The 21,207-nt window shown below is 40.2% G+C and overlaps 3 protein-coding genes across 4 annotated transcripts in view; 2 read left to right on the top strand and 1 right to left on the bottom strand.

Moving 5' to 3' along the window:
• The window catches only part of gnai2b (guanine nucleotide binding protein (G protein), alpha inhibiting activity polypeptide 2b), a 189,165-nt gene that overhangs the window by 46,236 nt on the left and 121,722 nt on the right, over window positions 1–21,207 (top strand). The window lies entirely within an intron of this gene.
• On the top strand, window positions 65–2,546 carry inka1b (inka box actin regulator 1b). Of its 2 annotated transcripts, none has more exons than XM_068315250.1 (3): window positions 65–161; window positions 258–310; window positions 1,457–2,545. In XM_068315250.1, the coding sequence occupies exon 3, from the start codon at window positions 1,486–1,488 to the stop codon at window positions 2,362–2,364; it is 879 nt and encodes a 292-aa protein (XP_068171351.1). In that variant the 5' UTR covers window positions 65–161; window positions 258–310; window positions 1,457–1,485; the 3' UTR covers window positions 2,365–2,545. The 2 variants fall into 2 exon arrangements, with proteins under 2 accessions (XP_068171351.1, XP_068171350.1); XM_068315249.1 differs by having other exon boundaries at window positions 71–161; window positions 1,447–2,546.
• Window positions 2,676–21,207, bottom strand: part of uba7 (ubiquitin-like modifier activating enzyme 7) — a 35,691-nt gene continuing 17,159 nt past the window's right edge. Inside the window, exons 22-24 of the mRNA XM_068315248.1 lie at window positions 6,085–6,186; window positions 4,821–4,903; window positions 2,676–3,636 (exon numbers count right to left, since the gene is read on the bottom strand). Coding sequence (XP_068171349.1) covers window positions 3,498–3,636; window positions 4,821–4,903; window positions 6,085–6,186 — 324 coding nt within the window. The 3' untranslated portion in view covers window positions 2,676–3,497. The remainder of the gene's footprint in view (window positions 3,637–4,820; window positions 4,904–6,084; window positions 6,187–21,207) is intronic.

The following is a 21,207-nucleotide window of genomic DNA, read 5'->3' as shown; positions in this document are numbered from 1 at the left end:
GCTGATTGGCTGCAGTGAAAATTTTAGCATCTCCAAAATCCTCGGACAGATCTTCATCTGATTCAGAGGACAGAACATAAAGACAGAGGTGACCGTGGAGCAGTCAGGAGTGTGTGGAGCTGGTGGCTGTGTTTGGATTAGTCTTACACTCAGATGCGAAGGTGAGCTGCGACTAGACCTGCTGTTACTGCATGTGTTATTCATGACAAATGGAATGCCCAGTATTTATCAGTGCATTGTTTTTGTTGTTGTTGCAGGAGCAATTAAAAAACTTCCGAACTTCACTGCATTGATTTTATCACAAGCCATGGTGAGTTTTATTTCCCATCGTGACAAACAGTTTTGCGTCTTAAGAGTTTTTGGGAATGTAATTTTTTGGAAAACTAGCATTCAACAAAACCTTTAATAAGGAACACTTTCAGTTTACTTGGACGTTTTCCACATGCACGCTTCTGGGTGAGTCACCTCCTGTTGTGTTCAAGCAGCGGAGGAGAACTTTTTAAGTGTTGTTAGAGGTGTGGACTGACCACGGAGTCCCAGGAGGGTGTCTGTATGACAGATAAGGCTTCCCCAGGGCCCAAATGGTTCAGCACCCACAGCTGTGATAACATCATGGCATCGTGTTGTTACCGCTCCCACCAAAACCAGGGAGACTCAAATAAATGTAATATTTTAGGAACTTTAAGAAAGACCTTTTTTTTTTTTTTTTTTTTTTGGTAGAATACTTTATTTTTATTTTTGGATTTGTTTAAAAATAGAAATTGTGTGCGTGTGTATGGGGCGGGTCTCTTACATTGATGTTTAGATGTTGGCTTTGAGATGGAACCTTTCTATCACTTCTAATAAATTGTACTGATTTCTGTTTTTCTCCATTCCATAAGATGGTGTGATTCCTAATGAATGTATGGCCATTGTTTGATTCCTAAATGTTGCAGTCATTTCCTGCTTCATAATGTAGACCAATCAACATCATCTGAGTTGGTCAAGGGAGGGTATCTCCCTCTGCACTCCGACATGATTCAGCTCTACTTTGTTCAAAACTTCCCTTCTAGCTTCAAGAGGCAGGGAGGGTTTTCCCAAATGTAAAATCTGCATCCTGTTTCAAAAGCCAAAATGATTTCATGTTCTGGGATCATACTGCATGAGATGGTCTCGGTAAAGTTGCTCTGAGGTTTGTCAGGAATGCTTCACTTGTTATATGGTTGTAGAGTGGAGTGATCTCAACTGGTAAAAATCTTATTGGCCCACTTCTAAAAGGAAAAGGGGGAACTGTGCCTTAGGTCGAACGGCTGGGGAATGATGGGATGTTTTGGATGAGAACTGTGCATTTCTACAATATCTGGTCATAACTTTTTAGTTAGAGGAGGTTTTTTGTTTGTTTTTTAATTTCATTGACTCTGCATTCTGCCTGCACCACTAAGTGTGTGTATCTTTCTCATTGTTTAGTTGTGTTTAGGAGATTCTGCAGACTGCCTCCGGGACCAAATGCAGCACATGATGAAATCCTTGCAGGACCTGAAACAGATAAGGAGACCAAGGCCATTGAGTGAACCATGTGTGTCCTTTGCTGTAACACGGGTCTGCAAACAGAGGGCACAGCAAGAACTTGCTTGTCTACGCATTTCTGATGCAAGTGAGGGCAGCACATATGACTCTGCCTGCTGCTTAGCGAGTCCCCTGGAGGAAGAGGATGATCAACAGGAACGATTGGCACAGGGCTCCCCGAGCAGTGAAAAGAGTCTGGATTTGGACTCTGGTTACTCTGAGGCTTCCTGGCAAGATGAAGGTGTAGTTCTGAGAAGGACCAGAAACATGCGAGTCTCTTCATCTGCCTGTGTCCGAACAAACAGAGGGCCTTCTGGACGGATCCGTCCTAATTCAACCTCAGACGCTTGCCTGGAACACTGGACGTCATTTGAGACCAGTGACCCAGAAGACTGGACCACATTGCTACTGAGCCGCAGCAGAAACAGACAGCCCCTGGTTCTGGGGGACAACAGCTTTGCTGACCTCATAAAGAACTGGATGGACCTCCCAGAGTGTCCTGAACCAGTGGAACTGAAGCCCACTGCAGGCCGGCGCCTGGCCAAAGACATTTTGGTCAACATGCGCCGCAGACTTGCAGGGATGTCTAAAGGCGTCGAGGTTTGCCCGAGACCAGCAGACCCCACAAGGTCCAACAGAGCTGCAGTGGCTCCCAAACGGATGTCCTGTCCTGTGGGCCTCCAGGCTCTCAAACCTTTCTTTCACCAGTCTCACACAGGTATCCATCAGCTCGACACAGACTTCTATCAGTTTACTGCTCTCATGAAGACAGGCAGCCGACAACCCATAATATGCAATGACATTATTGGATACATTTAAGTGAGGCTGCAATTACAGATGGACCCTTTTTCACAGCTTGCAATAAGATGTTTCTGACTGTTTCTGTTGACAAAGTTTGATGCATCTGGAATAAAGGTGTTTGGAAGTTGATGTCTTCAGTGCCCATCGTTGACATTATCGTTCAGTTGTTTTCTTTCAAGAAAGTAATTATAGTTTGCTATAATGGCTTGTAAAAGTCAGGCTTAAATAGAATGTTAATTTAGTGAGGTTGCCATAGTAACCTATGTTTTTCAATGATGTAAAAAAAAAGAGCAAGAGAACTGAATTTTGCAGGTAAAGAAAACTGAAAAAGGTTCCTCATTGACTCATTTATTGCATTAAAACAGTAAATGCCAATCCCCCAATTTAACAATAAACACATCACACCCACAGACATGTCAGATGATTCTACAACGTGAGATTAAGTTCACACCTGAGAAAGCAGAGCATTGCCAAGATGTAAACACGAGGGCGACCAGTGATGAGGCTCTCGGATGGATCCAGCATCCAGCTTTGACATTCTACTGGAAGGGGTTGCCACATGTACCCCCTGAACAGAGGATAACTGCATCCAGATAGCATGAGCTCCATGAATCGTCAAATCACTGAATCTCCTGAGCGAACAGTTTGTTCTATGTGAACCCCTTCACTCTGTGCGCCATCTCCATCACATGAACTGTAAACCTAGAAACCAGGCAAGCACCCATCTGGCCCAACAGCACCAGCTCATCTAACCCACATGACACATAAATGTAAACATAAAATTAGGCAGAACTGTGAAGAGACAATTTTAGTAAGCAGTACCTTGATATTTGGGTTACTTAGCATTTCTTGGCACATAGCTGAGTGAGAGGACAAAAAAAAATCACTTATCCATTCACTTACTATATCAAAGTGTGATTAACAATGAAAAAAAAGATAATTGTTTAGCAGTAGAAAAAGTGCAAAAAAAGTAAATGTGCATTATACAGTTATTTAGTGTTACAGGTAAATGAAACGTTAGACGAACAATCACCCATTAAACATTGTTAACAGCAGTTGACATAACTTTTTAACTGATATGATGTCACGGGAATGTTAAGAACGAATCGTTGCTGAAGCTTCTCTGATTACTGGTCTTAATGTTGAAGGCATCACAGCAGCAGGTATCTGATGGTTGGCACCAACTCAGAGTCTTCGTCTTCATCTTCATCGAATGAGGGGACTAAATCCAGCAGCTTTGTGTTAGGGGGGATATCTTTCCTAGTCACCATTTTTACCACGTCAGACACACTGTCAAAAAAAAGGTTATTTCTGAGAGAGTGCAGCTGAAAAAGTAATTCAGGTGAAAGCTCATAGTCAATAAGAGACAAAGTGATGTTTGTCTTGCTAGAAAACAATAAGCTTTTACTCCTTACTCCCATAAAAAGACCTAAACAATAGATTCAACTTAACACCCTGCTTGTCATTGTAACCATATATCATTGATAAAGTTTCCTAATGTTGCATAATCTTAAAAACAAATATACAAACAAATTTATGAGCCTGACAGAGCCTACAAAGTTATTTTACATTTTTATGTGAAATATGCTAGTTGTGTGACTATTTTTTTCTATAGTTTACTGAAGTGACAGCACTTGGGACAAAGTAATTTAAATAACGCTTATCATGTTATCTCAGATTTTATGTTCTACGTTCCCCTTCTGCTTGCTCAGCACAGGAAGCCTGCAGCAGGGTGACAGCACAGGAAGTGACTACTGGACAGGACATTTATCATGTGCAGCCTGCTGTCCACACGCCCAGCACTCTGCCCCTGTGGCTAAAACCAACACCAGACAGTACCCCAAATAACTGAATGGCAAAAACAGAAAAGCACAGAATTTCAAGCTGAATGTGAAGACCTCACAGTAAATGTTAAAACAAAGAATAAATCTTATGAATCATTTCAACTAACCCAGGAAGGGAACAATTAATGAAAGGCTTTCCAAGTTTAAACTGATTTATTCTGGTTCTCTGTTGGATTTAAGACCCCTGACGATCGCTATTTAATTGCAACTCAGTTCTTAAAAGTAGGAGAAGGGTCCATAGCGGAAAGAATATGATTTGTTTCAAACAAGTTTGAGGTTGAGAAATGCAGCTTTAATGTGCTACAGCGCTGGACAGGCTTAAACAATGTTCCTTCTCAAATGCAGTGAGGAGAGTGGACGAATTTAACTGTTTATGTGCTGTCCTCAGCTAAGAGAAGGAAACCTAGAGGAGCTGTCTCAATCATCAAGTGTCCAGTGATGCATTTGAGTGTGTCAGCAGCTCTGTCCTCACAGGCTCAAAGGAAACACTTCATCCTGCCATTAACATCTAATCAAACAGAGAGAGTCTGCATACTAAGATTGTTTGTTTCGAGGATTTCATGCCAACTGTTTTTTTTTCATGTATTTTTCTGGAACACTGAACAAATGTTTGATCTTAAGAGAATATACCTCTGTTTCAGTCGCTCCTCTTGTCCATTATATATTAGAGCTGGTCCATAGCAGAGACAGGAGATGCTCAAACCATACTTTTCCTACACAGACATAAATTAAAATTAAATGTACAAAACCTGTACAACGAACACAAATAGATATACAGAGAGAATATTGGCTACATGTGTTAGTACAGAAGCAATTCTTAAAAAGACAACAGTCTGCTGATGACCTGTGACCTGAACCAACTTCAGCTGGTCAGAAAGCACTTTATTGTCTTCACAAACAAACCACAGGGAGCCAGGTAAGTCAAAGGTTAAACAAGACATGGAGCCCATTAGATCACTTACAAATTTATTTACCCTATATTCTCAGCACGCAGTCCAACAAATATCTCTGTTGGTCAAGAGGGAACAGGGAGTGATGTTTCAGAAAGTTTATGTTGTCTCTCTTGAACCGTTTATTTTATTAAGACAATGTCCTCAATGCATAAAGACAAGTCAGACGGGTTCCTCATCTGACATTATCTTAAAAATTATGCTTGTGCAAACCTACTTGAAAGAGAGAACAAAAACAAGTATTATGATGATTATCAAATATTAATAATATATTAACGTATTGGTGGCATCCACATCTGTCACACTAATAATAATAATAATAATAATAATAATAATAATAATAATAATAATAATAATAATAATAATAATAATAATAATAATAATAATAGTCTATACTTTAATCATCCCTCTTGGGGAAATTCTTTTTACACTCCTTGTAATTCTTTTTACACTTTTTACACTATGGGATATATTGAGTGCTACTTGTTCCTGTCTTGCAATTGCAGTGACAAAATAGAGAATCCAGAATAAGCTTATGTTAAGGCAGCCAGGAAGGATATTTTTATTTGACAATAGAGCTAAATTAGACAATGAATATGACTCAAGTATTTTGAATTTTATTTTTAATATGCCACCATTGTTTCTTCACAAGCACTGATCTGGCATGGGTAGTAGAGTTTTTCAGTTACTTTTGCAAATATTATCATTGAAAGCAAGCTGATGGTTCAAAAAACACTATGCCTTTCCTGTAAAATATAGTTCTTCAGTCCTGAATGGTAGGCGCAATTTGTCCATGAATTTGAAACAATTGGTGCTCTAAACCTGTTCATCTCAAGAGGAAGGTGAACAGGTTTAAAGGGAATAAAAAGATTAAAATATTCACTCAGTAACACGGGGTGTGAAGAAAGTATGTTTCCTTTCCGAGAGGAATACGGAGGCTGTACCTTGATATACTGGAGGAGATTTCCCAAGGTCATTTCCTGTTGACCGCCGCATCTGCCTTCAACAAGGAAGTCATCCCACATGGTGTATTCCTTTCCTGCGACCTGCCGATAGACAAGTTACACACAGGAACACACACGCGCACACACACACACACACACACACACACACAAGCTTGACAGATTGAGTACTGGTGTCTGTGAGTGATATGAGGACAGTGTTTGGGCCCACAACAAGAGTCTTGGACAATCACAGACAGACAGAAAGCATTTTTCATCACCCTATTATAAAGCAGCTGAGAACTATCTGCAACCGTCTGACAGCTGCACAAAGACCCCAACAAGTCATGATGAGGTCAAGAAAATGCTTCTGCGTGTACAAATAGGTGAATCACTGCTTTTTCTGGTTTACATCTTCAGGCATGCTTCCTTATTTTAGTTTTACAGTCATTTCTCACTGTAAGATACATGCAGTCATGTCAGTGCACTTTGATAGAGGAAGACATTAGTGCTACCTGTGAAAAAGCTGAAGAATGTCACAAATATAATCCACATTTATGCTACTCTAGTGGTGCTTTTGGCAGTGAAATAACAACATAGGAATTTTTCCAGACAAGTTGCCAGATAAGTTGCCAAACTTCAGGCTGCTGTAGTTCCAGCATTGAGGGACCATTTTCATTCTGAATTTCCTGCCTTCTGTTCATGGTTGGAGAAACACATGTCTATTTAAACAGCACAGAGAGTGATGCATGATAGTCTATTACAGCAGCTTTGTCCTGTCTTCTTCTGTTTACAGATCTGTAAATTTAATTATCATTAGGCAAATGAACTAAAAAATGTTTTGATGATTTATTGTTTTTATCAAATTCAACAGTGTTTCTGAACTGAACAAATGGGAGTAGTTGTATTACAGAAACCAAATCCATGTACCAGACAGCCTACATTGATTGCGGGTCATGTTTGTTTACTATTGTTTACTTGTCACTGATCAAAGCAGTCATTTACATGCTTAACTAGGAGCTAACATATAAACATTGGTATGAAAACCTTTTGGAGTTTTATGTCATTTTGAGAGCAAGCCAGATCTTTAGGAATACATTTATCTATATTTATTATATAGATTTTAAGCAAAATATACCAACAAATGCTAAAGTTCGTTTTGCTTCTGGATAAAACGATCAGATTCTTTAAGAATTTCTTTGCATTAAAACAGAAAAAAAGATATTAATTTTTTAATATGATGTATATCACTATCTATTTCTACATTTCTATCCTAAGGTCCTACTGTCAAACCCTTTATATTTCAGGAGATTTTAAAACAGATAACCTGACAGTAACTAACATCTAACATAAAATTAAAGTCATTGCCCCTATTTAACTGGTCTTTGGCCTAGAAAGAAACACAAAGTCAAGATAGATCAAAACCGATTAAATCCCTTGGAAACAAACTGTGGACAGATCAATTTTCATCCCAATTGTGTTTAACATAAACATCGATAAGTGTATCTGAAACAGCTTTCTTTATGCAGAATATCTGTCATGCCATCAGATGACACTGCTCTCGAGTGCAGACTGGTGAAAAGGGTTGGGAAGATCAAAACTTGGCTCGAGAAGTGAATACCAAACACTCCGACTAAACCTGGCTCCAATTAACTCTGCTCCAGCAGCCAAGGGGAACTTTTGGTCCAGGCCTCACAACTACCACCACGTATGAGGTTTAGGGTTGTGGCGACAAACTCAAGGTTTATTTCTCAACCGTAACAGTGTCTACAGCTTTTGTACCATTTTTAGATATTTTATTTATTTGCATGGTGTATATCCTGACCCTAGTTGTAATGTTCATGTGGGAAGAAATACCAGCACAGCCTCAAACTGTACCCTGGAGGAAAATATCTCATGCCTGACAGGCACATATTACTGTAAATGAACATTATTTTAAAAATACAATTTTTCATTGACATTATTCCACACCAGGGCTTTTCATGGGTATGTTTGAGTTAAGATGCTGACTTAACACAATACAAAGCAGGCATTCACACGTGCTGTCCTTCACCCACTCTCTTCATTTGTTGAACCTGAAGCTAATCAACTATCACATCAACCTCAGTGTAGTGTGACGTCAGGGACCCAGCATTAGAGAAGAAAAAATAAGGAAAGAACTCTGGTACCAAACTGGCTGCTGGAAACAATTACAACTTTTTGCCTACAAATACAACTACAGCATCTTTATTGTGTTGTTGAACCTCTGCCAGGAGGTAAATGTCTGTAGTGGGCTCAAAAAAGCAGTAAAAGTCTGTACAGTGAATCTATGCATATCAAAAATGGTTACACAGTAATCATGAGATATAAAAAGGTCCCCGAAGTGACGAGTTGAAAAGCCAGATTATTCATAGAGGCTAGAGGTGTGCAATGTTCACATGCACCTGTGTGTCTCCTGGATAAAGACGTCTGTTTGGACATAAAGCAGAGCTGGAGTCAGGATTCTGGGTGAGTGGAACGCCCTGAGTTTTACTTCAGAAACCGGTAAAAGATAAATTGCCACTTCATGGAAAAGAGTGGAAGAAAACTACAGTGGTGGACGTATAAGTTTATACCCTGGCTGCATGCTCTTGGAAGACAGCCAGATCTCTCATCTGCTTCCCACATTTTGTATTCTGTATTAAACATGGAGCTTTGAACTTCCCCCTGAATGTGACACAGCTGTTCTTTCCACAACAATAAAAGACCACAATGACATTTCATGCTCTCTCCCAGCTTCTCATTTCATTACTACTCGTGTGACTTTTATTTCCAGTTTCTCTGACGCAACGCATAATAAAAAATAATAAAACAAAATCTTTACATCCACTTCCGTCAAAAACTTTGTCTTCCTTTTTCTCTTTCTCATCCTTTGCTCCTGAGGTAAAAGGTGAAATTAAGATTGCTCCACTGTCCTTGACAGTAGTTTTTAAATATGACTTAATTCTTCCAGATTTCCAATCAGCATCTGAGAATTCTGCATCATTAAAAATTACGGATGCTGTAAATTCATTTGCTGTGAGGCTTGTTTAGACATGCAGTTCTCTAACATCTGAAAACAAGCAGCTCAAACTATTCCTTCCTCTCGCTGACAGTAGGTCTGGTGGGTTCCCCTGTGGTCCCTGAAAAATCTAGATACAGATATAGAAAATAACAGCTCCTAGAAAAAAAAGATTATCACATGATAAAACTAGGACCAAGGCTGTCAGAGACTGCAACATCCCGGGACTTACCTTTGACCCAGGGGTCAGAGTACCCTGACAGTAGTACCTGACTAGTGGATTGACTAGTGCTTATGGAGAAGGCCAGTGTGAGTAATAACATAGATCAAAGCTAGTGTATATATAGGTCAAAGCAGTATCTTTGATCTAGGGTCTTACTCACATTGGCCTTCTCCCTCGTCTTTCTATCTTATCCGGCTCCTGAGTGTATAAAAATTGAAATTTCACCGTGACCTGCTTTTCTCAAGGTCAAGATCATCATCTCACTTTCATCCCCTTTGCCACATGAGTAATGTGCTTTTTGTTTCATTTTTCTATCTGCATTGGCTGAAAAGACATTTGGTGGACAAACGAACAAACGAACAAATGAACGAACGAACGAACGAATGAACACTGACGATCGCAATACATCACCGCTTTGAAGCGAGATGGAATAAGACATGTATCATGTTGCAAACATGCCTTCACTACCTGAAATTGTAAAGCCGGACCAGATGTAAATAAAGGAGACAGAATGTATTTGATTTTTAAATTGATGCATAATTTCAGTATTCTTTTGTAGATTAAGTGTACAGTATGTTACAGTTAGCTTCTTATCAATTCATCAGGTTGTTGTTTTTTTCTGGTGCTTTTTCCAGTGAGTATTTTTCGCTAATTATAATGTTAGAATTTTGTATTACTTCATCCGTGGCCTGGATCTAAGGCAGTTTATCAACACACGACCTGACAATCAGTATGGTCTGTAATGACAACGAGGGCTGCTGACTGAAGGAACCCAAAAATAGACGACTGCAGACAAATGTGAGGGCATGGGAATGTTTTGGAGCCAGAGGAAGTTCAGCCAAGTAAACCTGATAAGGCGGTAGAATGAATCCAAGTCTGATTGCATCCCCCCCCCCCCCCCCAACACAATCAAGTTGGTCATTGTGCACGGGCCACTGTATGAGTAGTATAAGCCTAATGTGGATTTACAGTCTTGCTCTTTAAGACAAAGGACTGATTTTAGAGATAGGGAACTGGGTTCAGTATGCAAACGTTGATAAGTCACCCTCCCTGCAATCTGCCACAAGAAACAGGCTCAGCGAAGGCACACTCCTGCCTCAGCTTCATTATCTGACCACAGACCCAACCATGGAAACTTTACAGCCCGTTGTAGCTACAGGTCTGTTTCTTCAAAGGCAGTGTTTTTCCTTTAGAAGGGCTTTAAAGTGAGCTTTAGAAGGGGGTAAATGGAGGATCTATGTGGATTTTTTTTACATCAGATTTTCATCTTAATGTCTCCTAGTTTGACAGTCTGGAAAGTTTTCACGAAGACCTCATGACCTAGATTAGGTTATTACTGAGACTGTACAGCTGAACATAAAGGAGCAATGATGTTGAAAACTCAGTGTGATTCATGTTGCTGTTCAAGCAAGTATGCAGCATGTTTATTTAAGTCAGACTGGGGAAAAATCATGGATAAAATATTTTGTGTTCGTTTTTCAAGCAGATGGTTTTATGCCTGCTGGGTTGAAACAAATCAAAGCTTCAATGACTTTGCCTAGAATCACATAATTACAGGATGACTTTATCTTCCTTAAAATGTAAAATCATTCAATTATTCATTATGTGTGACAGGCAGTTTTTTTAAAAAAAACATCACAAAAGCATTACATAAAGTCTAATTTTCACAAGAGAAACTCCATTTTTTAAAAACTACTATTCCAAACGCCCTTGCATTTTTTGGAAACAATTCTGGACAATCAATTTCCTCCTCACCCAATCAAGTGTTAAAATAAATTGATGTACTGACAGTACAGAGTCAATGATGATGCATCAGTGAATGGAAGTTACAGCTGTAAAGGTCACCAGTGTGCCACTGGGAAATTATTGTGTATCTGTCTGAATGTTGAGTTCATGTATTTCCAAAGCGGATATGCTAATATTTCATTAAGTTATCCACAATCAAACTGATCACACAAATTTTCTTACTAAAATCAGAAATCATTTGACTTGGTTTCAGTGTTGGAAAGTAACTGTTTGTGCTCATTTAAAGGGATTACACCTATCCCTGCCTGAAGTTTATGAAAATAAAGTTCTTTAAAACTATATCATTAAAGCATCAGAGTTAAGCATTTGAATTCTGAATCAAAGTACCCACAATGATGTCTTGGCTGGGGTTGGGACAAATAGACCTAACCCTAACTTTAGTTTCTCACTTTTCATAGTGAGATGCTCTATTAATCTCACAGGAGGATTTTTATTTTTTTTTATTTAACCTTTATTTATCCAGGTGAATCCCATTGAGATTACAAATCTCTTTTGCAAGGGAGCCCTGGCCGAGACGGCAGCTGCACCAGTTACAGTTACATACAGCAATTAAATTAAACAGATACATTATAAAACATACAATAACAGGGAAAAATCATCAAAGTCTAAGAAGGAAAGCAGTTATAGACCCCAATGGAATCTGCCTCCATACCCTTCACCAAATTTTTAAAATCCCTGATTGGGATCAGCTTTTGAAGCTGTAGTTCCGACTGCAAATGATTCTAGGCTGCAGGAGCAGAAAACATAAAAGCCAAGTTCAGTGCGAACCTTAGGGACAGTCAATAAAGGGATGTCACTGGAGCGCAGACAATAGTTACTGGTTTTAAATAAAATATACCCACAAAGGTAAGAGGGGCACAGACCAAGGATAGACTTGTAAATAAAATTGTACCAATGTGTACGTCTGCGCATGGTCAGGGAGGGCCATTGAACTTTGGCATACAGGGTGCGATGGTGAGTGAGAGCTTTGTATCCTGTGACAAACCTCAATGAGCCATGGTACACAGTGTCCAGGCGATGTGAGCATTGAGGAGGGGCATGCATATATAGCAGATCACCATAATCAAGCAAAGGGAGGAACGTAGCCTCAACCAATTTTTTCCTGGCAGCATAGGAAAAACAGGATTTTATTCTAAAATAGAAGCCTAGTTTAAGCTTAAGCTTCTTTAGTAGAGTTTCTAAACGTGGTCTAAAAGTTAAATGTTCATCAATTAAAATACCTAGGTACTTGTATTGTGTCACTAGGTCAATCTGACTGCTATGCAGGGTTTTAATGGTAGGAAGATAATCTGCTCTCATCCCGGCGTAAGAGAACAGCATCATTTTAGTTTTTGAGGCATTCAACACAAGCTTTAAGCCAGGCAGGCGTAGTTGAACAGTATCAAAAGCAGCCTGCAAATACTTGAGAGATTGAGCAAGGGTAGCACCACTGCAGTAAATGACAGCATAAAAATGAAGCTGTGTATGTGGAATGTTTTCTCCCAGGTTATTAACATAAACAGTAAAAAAGTGGACCCAGGACAGAACCCTGGGGGACCCCTGATGTGACATGTAATTCACTAGAGAGAATATTATCATATTTAGCACACTGAGTTCTCTCAGAGAGGTCATTTTCAAACCAGCCAACAACCTGCTCGGACAGCCCAATGTTGAGCAGCTGTTGCTTTAGGATGAGGTGGTCAACAGTGTCGAAGGCCTTTGAAAGATAGATGAAAAGAGCAACACAAAATTTCTTATTATCCAGTGCCTCAATTATATCATTATATCACATTCTTCCTGTGCAGTGTGTTGCTCAGTAACACTGCAACAGGTAGAATGCTGGACTTGCAGATCGAACCACCAACCCTTTATAAAGTGGATGACCACTCCACCTCCCCCCAAGCCACAGCTGTCAGCTCTGCTGGGGATTTTTTAATTGAAGCTACATTTATTAGTGCTTGCATCTTCTCCTTCTACTCTTTTCGGCTTTTCCCTTCAGGAGTCGCCACAGTGAATCAGTTCCCTTCATCTAACCCTGTCTTCTGCATCCTCTTCTCTCACACCAACTACCTTCAAATCCTCTTTCATTACATCCATAAACCTCCTCTTTGGTCTTCCTCTAGGCCTCCTGCCTGGCAGTTCAAAAGTCAGCATCCTTCTACCAATATATTCACTATCTCTCCTCTGGACATTTTTTAAATTTTTTTTAACTTTATTCTTATATAGTGATTTGATCCCCGAAGGGAAATTAAGAAAGCACACTCTAGTTAGTGGATCAAATGCATGCATACATACATATTAGTGAGTACAGGCCCCTGTAGCACACAAACACACATACAAGGGGGCTTGTAGGCATGCAAGGGGAGGTACAGTGGCGGGCAGCTCTTTCATGGTTCGCCCGAAATGAGCAATTTGTGAAAGGGGGGCCTTGCACAAGGGTGCCTCGGCAGTGCTCCGGAGGGGAGCTGACACCTCCCACTGTCAGGTCACACTACGGGTTTTTTTGGACGGGAGTCGAAATCGAACCGCCGATCTTGAATCAGAGGACAACCCGCTCTACCGCTCGCTCTACCACTAAGCCACTGCTGCCCCCATGTCCAAACCATCTCACTCTGGCCTCTCTGACTTTATCTCCACAACCTCTAACATGTGCTGTCCCTCTGATGTACTCATTCCTGATCCTATCCTTCCTGGTCACTCCCAGAGAGAACCTCAGCATCTTCATCTCTGCTACCTCCAGCTCTGTCTCCTGTCTTTTCTTCAGTGACGCTGTCTCTAGACCAAACAACATCGCTGGTCTCACCACAGTTTTGTATACCTTTCCTTTCATTTTAGCTGAAACTCTTCTATCACACATCACACCTGACACTTTTCTCCACCCATTCCATCCTGCCGGTACAGGATTCTTCACCTCATTCCACACTGTCCTTTGCTCTGGACTGTTAACTCTAAGTACTTAAAATCCTCCACCTTCTTGATCTCTTCTCCCTGTAACCTCACTCTTCCACTTGGGTCCCTCTCATTCACACACATGTACTCTGTCTTACTGCGGCTAACCTTCATTCCCCTCCTCTCCAGGACAAACCTCCACTTCTCTAGCTTCTCCTCCACCTGTTCCCTGCTCTAACTTCAGATCACAATGTCATCTGCAAACATCATAGTCTATGGAGATTCCTGTCTAACCTCGTCTGTCAACCTGTCCATCACCATAGCGAACAAGAAGGGGCTCAGAGCTGATCCCCGATGCAGTCCCACCTCCACCTTGAACTCCTCTGTCACACCTACAGCACACCTCACCACTGTCTTACAGTCCTCATACATGTCCTGCACCGCTCTATCATACTTCTCTGCCACTCCAGACTTCCTCATACAATACCACAGTTCCTCTCTGGGCACCCTGTCATAAGCTTTCTCCAGATCTACAAAAACACAATGCAGCTCCCTCTGGCCTTCTCTGTACTTCTCTATCAACATCCTCAAAGCAAATACTGCATCTGTAGTACTCTTCTTTGGCATGAAACCATACTGCTACTCACAGATGTTCACTTCTGCCCTTAGTCTACAGTAGCTTCAACTACTCTTTCCCATAACTTCATTGTATGGCTCATCAGCTTTATTCCTCTGTGGTTGCCACAACTCTGCACATCTCCCTTGTTCTTAAAAATGGGCACCAGCACACTTCTCCTTCATTCCTCAGGCATCTTCTCACTATCTAAGATCCTGTTCAACAACCCAGTCAGAAACTCTACTGCCACCTCTCCTAGACACTTCCATACCTCCACAGGTATATCATCAGAACCGAGTGCCTTTCCACTCTTCATCACTCATCATCTCTTCATTTCATCCTGACTAATCTTTGCTACTTCCTGGTCCATAACAGCCACCTCTTCTAGTCTTTGTTCTTTTTCATCTTCCTCATTCATTAACTCTTCAAAGTACTCTTTCCATCTTCACATTACATTATTGGCACAAGTCAATACACTTCCATCCCTATCCTTAATCACCCTAACCCGCTGCACGTTCTTCCCATCACAATAGACCCACATCATGAACTCAACTGACATCTTGTGTTGAATTGTATGTAAGGATTTAGGATAAGGACAAACTATTAACATATCAATGTGATTTATCATCACTGTTATTGGGAGTGTACTAAAAAGGGTTTTTAAAAAAGGGGGGTACAGTATTATTTAACAGACTAGAGCAATAAAGACCATTGTGCTGTTACATGTCAATGCTGCTCTGTTCCATGTGTGCTTTCCTTTAAGGAAGGATGACTGTCATAGGAAATGTGGCCTTTGGCTAATCAGGAGTGTTATCTGCTACTTGATCACTATTGATCACCACCATCTTTGGACTGAAATAGAGAAACAGATGGCAGGGACCCCTGACTGATTTTGCACCCCAGAGAATTGACAGGACAGCAGCTTTTCACACTGCACATTTGAAACATTCAATTCACATAAAAAAATTATAAAAAATATAAAATAAACTATTTTAAACTACTTTAACGTCATCTGTTTCATATTTACAGCTATGAACTGGAAGTTATGAAAAATGCTTCTAGGGATTATGGCTTGAACCAAAAGAGCGGCTCAGTAGTACTTATCAGAAAAGTGGCAAGTTTAGCACGGAATAAAAGCAGTCAGTTCCTTTTGAAAGGTTTCCATTGACGTGTAAAAAAGCAAACAAAATCTCAATGTGATTGTCTTTCAAATGAGGAGATAACAGCACTCCACCTCACTGAAAACGACCTGGAACAGAAGGATTGAGTCAATAAAATGCTCCTCTTACAAATGGGCCACTGACATGCCGAAGCCTGCGCATGACTTACTGACAGAGTAACACTTTCAAAGCCTCAACTCGTATAAACGTGATGAATCTGCAGGTTCTTTCATTACAAATTACTTTATTGACAAAGCTCTTTCAAATATTTGTAGTGCATTCACTTTTCTTGCAGTTTTTTTTATCATATAGTTTATTCCAACCGGAAAATGGAATGTGATTGGTGAAGGAACCACTCCCTATTTAACAATTCTTCTCATTGTTTCTAATCATTGTCCTGATGAAGGTCCAGTAAAGACAAAAAAAACTGAAAGTATTAATGCTTTCCAACTCATGCCTCAATCCGTAAATAAAATTATCTTGCAAAAAAACTAACAAGGAATTGTCCTTGGAGATGATGCATAGTTTAGAATAATTGTAGGAGCAATGTGTAACCTCAGGAGGAAACACACCCAACTAGAGTTTACTCATTGTCTGCAGGTGTCTCATACATGATATTAATCCCTGACAAAGACACACATGATGTTTAACAAATAATATTCTTACAACTCCAGGGACTAAACTGATTTGTCATTTTCTCTTGAAACTGAAGCTACTGAGAAAACTTCCTTTTCTGTAGGTTCTGCCATTCATTGAATACACTGAATGTCTGACTACATTCCCATGTAGTCAGACAGTTAATAACTTTAGGTGCCTGTAAACGACCACTCTCTAATGTAATGAAACATTCTCAACCTCTGCTGTTCTGCTGTAGCTCGTAGCATTGATTAAATGCTTTAGTGTTCAAAGCTCACCTCTCTTCAATTACATTCTGTAATGCAGTATGGAGTGTATTGGTCAATGGAGCAATTTATTGATATTTGTGAGTCAATATAGTGCCGGATTGTTGTCAGCAGTTATTAAGCTGTAAGCTTTTCAAACAAATTAGAGTGAGACACACACATCCTGCAGGGCATTGATTACATAATCAGACAAATTCAAGCTGCCTCTATACAGATGACATTTAATAATTTCGACAAAATTCTATTTTTTAATTTCTATATTTTTAATCATTATCATATACAAGTTAAACAGTTTCAGACTGATTCCGGTCCTTAAAAGATAAAACTGGGATTACAAAAATAAAGGCGAATAAAACCTAAGCAGGTCAAACATTAAATTTCTACTTGTGAAAGTAAATTGTAATGAAGCTCTTTTTTGGTGAAAAGAAGGAGAAAAAATGTTGACACGACAACACAAACAAGCACATGTGAGCTGTGACGAACTAATAATGCAAATGGAACTGGCTCATTTGCACAATATTCATCCACTTCAAACCACTTTATCCCCCGTAGCGGGTCACAGGGAGCTGGAGCCTATCCCAGCTGTCTTAGGGCATGAGACGGGGCAAACTCCGGGCGCAACGGCAGTGCACCGCGGAGCCACACAGACAGACAACCATGCACGCTCACACTCACACACTACAGGCACATTTGGAATGACCAGTTGACCTGAAGCACATGTTTTCGAAGGTGGGGGGAAGCCGGAGACCCCGGAGAGAACCCACACAGACACGGGGAGATCATGTAAACTCCACACAGAGCAAGAGTCGAACCCGGAAATGCCTTGCTGTGCGGTGAAAGTGCTACCCACTGCGCCACCGCATTTGCACAATATGAAATACAGTATCCATAAAACAATTGACAGGAGACAACTTATTACTTTCATTAAAGTCTGTTCTCACTGAAGGAGTAATAAAACTTATCAACCTATTCAGGACTGTGAACTGTAACGACTGGTGATCCCTCACTGACTGGGGACCTGCAGTAACATAAGCCTAATGTGGAACATATTTGGGTGGTAAACACTGAAATGCAATGAACACACTGTTTTTCACTGTTGGCCTCAGGATGACTGAGGCTCAAGTAACGAACTATCAGACTGCTGATGACTCGATGTAAGTTCCTTCTTGTTCACTCAAAATAAATGTGTGGAAAAAAACATCCAATCACTTCTTCAACATATAATTAGCATAATTTCATGTCAAACTCATTAGAATCAATTGATAACCCTCCTGTAGCCTTAGTCTGTGAACGTACACAAATTGCTGCAAAAAATTCACAAGCACATACACACTGCCATGTGTGTCACCATGCAGAGACTTCCACAAAGACTATGATCCATTCCTCACATGGGTTCCTGCAAGCCAATGACAGGTCAGGGACAGAAGTACTTCTGCAAGGACACTGACCAAAAACCTTCCAACTCATATTTCTCACTAACCCACACTGTCAGTGGTTTAAACATATTTAAGGCATTTGATTGAGCCTCTAAGCTTCAAACACCTCCTACTTTAATCAGCTAAAATTGAAAGCATGGTTTATGTGTGTATTACACATTCTGCTATATTAATAAACTGGATAGCAATCTATAGATGGGATTTTATTTTAAAGATCTCCTTGGACTAGTCTGCACACTTACTTACTCCAACCTACCTAATGTCAAATTATTGCTATATATAAGAACATAAAATTGCTGTTGAAGGGAAGGTGGATGTATACAGGGAACTACATAACAGCACTGATGGAACAACGATGAGCAAATGACTTAAAAGCATAAGGTCAACCACACAGTATAACCAACAACAAAAAAAACCTGGAAAACAACAGAAGGCACAAGCCATCCATACGTTGATCAGAGATTACTCATTATCCCAAGAGCGCTATTCATGTCTGTGGCTTGAGTTACAAACAGCACAATGCGGTTCCACGCTGGAGCGGCCAGCAGAGCACAGAGGCTTGTGGATCATGTTCACCCTTCTTTCTTTACTGGCACAATCTGAGGAGGTCAACACAGATTCAACCACATGTGAGGGAAATCTTCCCCTTTGTTGCCCTGTCTTTCTTTCTAAGCTGGTGCCTGCTTTTTTTTGTGAGACAGATGTGTGGCCATTAATTACATACATGCAATTGCTTACATCCCATATCAAATAGCTGCAGGTTTAGAGTTTTACATGTAAAATATCAACAGCTTAAAGTGAATGACTACTGTTAGTGTAAGGGTGCAGTCTTCCCAATTTTTAATTTCACATTAAGTAGACTTATTTACTGAGCAAGTTGTGAATTAGACTGCATTAGGAACAGATGCCAGAGCAGCTTAATACAAACTCTGTGCCTCCTCCTGGGACATCAACTAATGTTTACAGAGAAATCTGGTTTCAATAGTTAACTTCCTGTGAAGGCAGGAATTCTCCGTCATTTCTGCAGGCAATTAACAAAGAACCACTGTGAACATCGAGTGACATCCTTGAGCCTTTGCCTCCAACACTGCTGACTCAATTAGAGACTGAAAGATCAAGCTGGGAAAGACAGACAACAAAGGAGTGTGAAAGGACACCAAGTTAAGACGAAGGTGTGGAGGATTTGTCCGCAGACATAGAAAAGGAAATATTTCCTTGGCACACAATCAGCAAGCAGCCTTGCAGACAAGTAAAAACAGCGTGTGCTGCTACGGAGAGTTGGGCAAGCTGCAGGAGGGGCTTAGGATGGATGTATTTATTACCTCACTGAGACATGCACCCCTGTGTCTTGGCCTTGGGTGATGTTTCCCTCTGTTTTACTGAGGGTGCAGCTCAGTTACAGCTGCAAGAGCCAAGCACTCATTAATCTTTGTTGTTCTTGAAATATCCTTTAATATCTAGGATGTTTCGTTTTCTCAAAAAATAATGGTTGCATCGGCTGCCCTTGTCTAAAGTGAATTTAGACTTACCAACAACTTTTTGCACTAACAAGGGGCACAGTTAATTCTGCATTCATGGCTCTTTTCAGTTTATGAAACCAGTGGAACAAGCTAAGAGATATTTTGTATGATCTAGGTGTAAAATCTGTGTGCAACACACACAGAACATGCATAGAGTTGCTCTAAGCCCAACATGGTTTCTACTTTTGGAGCAGCGCTGATCTCTGGAAACTCCTGACGGGAACTATTTGACTTTATAGCTGTTAAATGTAACAATGTGTTAACCCACTATGTGCCAACACTCTGTATATGATATTTGGGGCATATAGGTGCTTTTCAAAAGGGATTGATGGAGTTTTCTGTCCAAAACAGCTGTGGCCGCTATGGTTGGTTGAGGAGTGGTTTGAGTAAATATATAATTGTGGGTTATGAAGTCGAAACAATTAGTTGAATGGCACTAAAATGTTTTCCAATTGCTAAGCATGAACATAAATCTCTCACAATACTTCATTACAAACAACAACTTCCCAATTAGTGGAATCTTTCACATTGAATGTCAGTGGATGGTCATGACTGATTTCAGTAAAAGCAGAAAGTCCTTTAAAAGATGGAATTTTTTATCTTAACTCTGTGGTATTAACATCTGTGCCTACGTAAAAACAAGCTTTTCACGGACACGTCATTCTATGTACAGATAATGTGGGAACATTATGAACCATTCTACAGATTTTCATCAGAAATGCTGCCAGAGTTTACTCCTTCAATGGCCAGCACCTTGGCCCCTAGCTGAAAAATATAAACACAACGGCGAAAAAGATGGTAAAGAATTACAGTGTTGAGCAGGCAAGTACAGCCTCCCATTTGTTTACATATTTCTGTCTCCATACTGGGGACAGAAGCGGGGGAAAGACAAGGGGAACTTCCTATTTTGGGAAACAGCCGCATTAAAGCAAAAATCTCTTGAGAAGAGAGGGAGGGAGACTGAGCAATCATTTATTTTGCAATTATTTATTTATTAAGCAGATTAATGCTGTTCTGAATGCACAGAATAGTCATCTGCAAATGATACCTATCGCACAGATCACATCACTAGAAAAAAATTTAGTTTTCAGAGTTGTCATGGAAATTGTATTATAGCAACTGTATCTGGCAACGTTGTGATGTGGTAGCTACAGCATGCTCTATTTTGGATGGGCACTGGGTGGGACACCAGTTTAACCAGTGATATGTGAGTGTAATTTGATATTAATGAACCAAGACTGATCTCATAGGGGGAGCAGACAAAAGTCATTGCAAAAGTAAACTGAGCTGTTGATACTGCATGTCTGATCAGTGATATTTAACAGCTGCATGTCTGCAGTTGGTTCAAAGGCTGAATAATAAAACCTTCTATAATCTCCAGGCAGATCAGAGCGTATAAGGTACGTCTCGTTTGTTTCTTCAGTGATTACCGTGATTTGTTTTAAAGCTGTTATATTCACATAATAAATTTACATTGACACATTTTAGTACCAGACAGAAAAATGATGGTCCCACATCGATCTAGTACCTTTAGTACTAGATGGATACTGGATACTGAGGATGAGCATTATCAGGG

Source organism: Antennarius striatus, chromosome 5 (assembly GCF_040054535.1).
Source record: "Antennarius striatus isolate MH-2024 chromosome 5, ASM4005453v1, whole genome shotgun sequence".
NCBI lineage: Eukaryota > Metazoa > Chordata > Actinopteri > Lophiiformes > Antennariidae > Antennarius > Antennarius striatus.
Note: the sequence above shows the minus strand (reverse complement) of the source record. Positions and strands in the feature narration are given on the sequence as shown.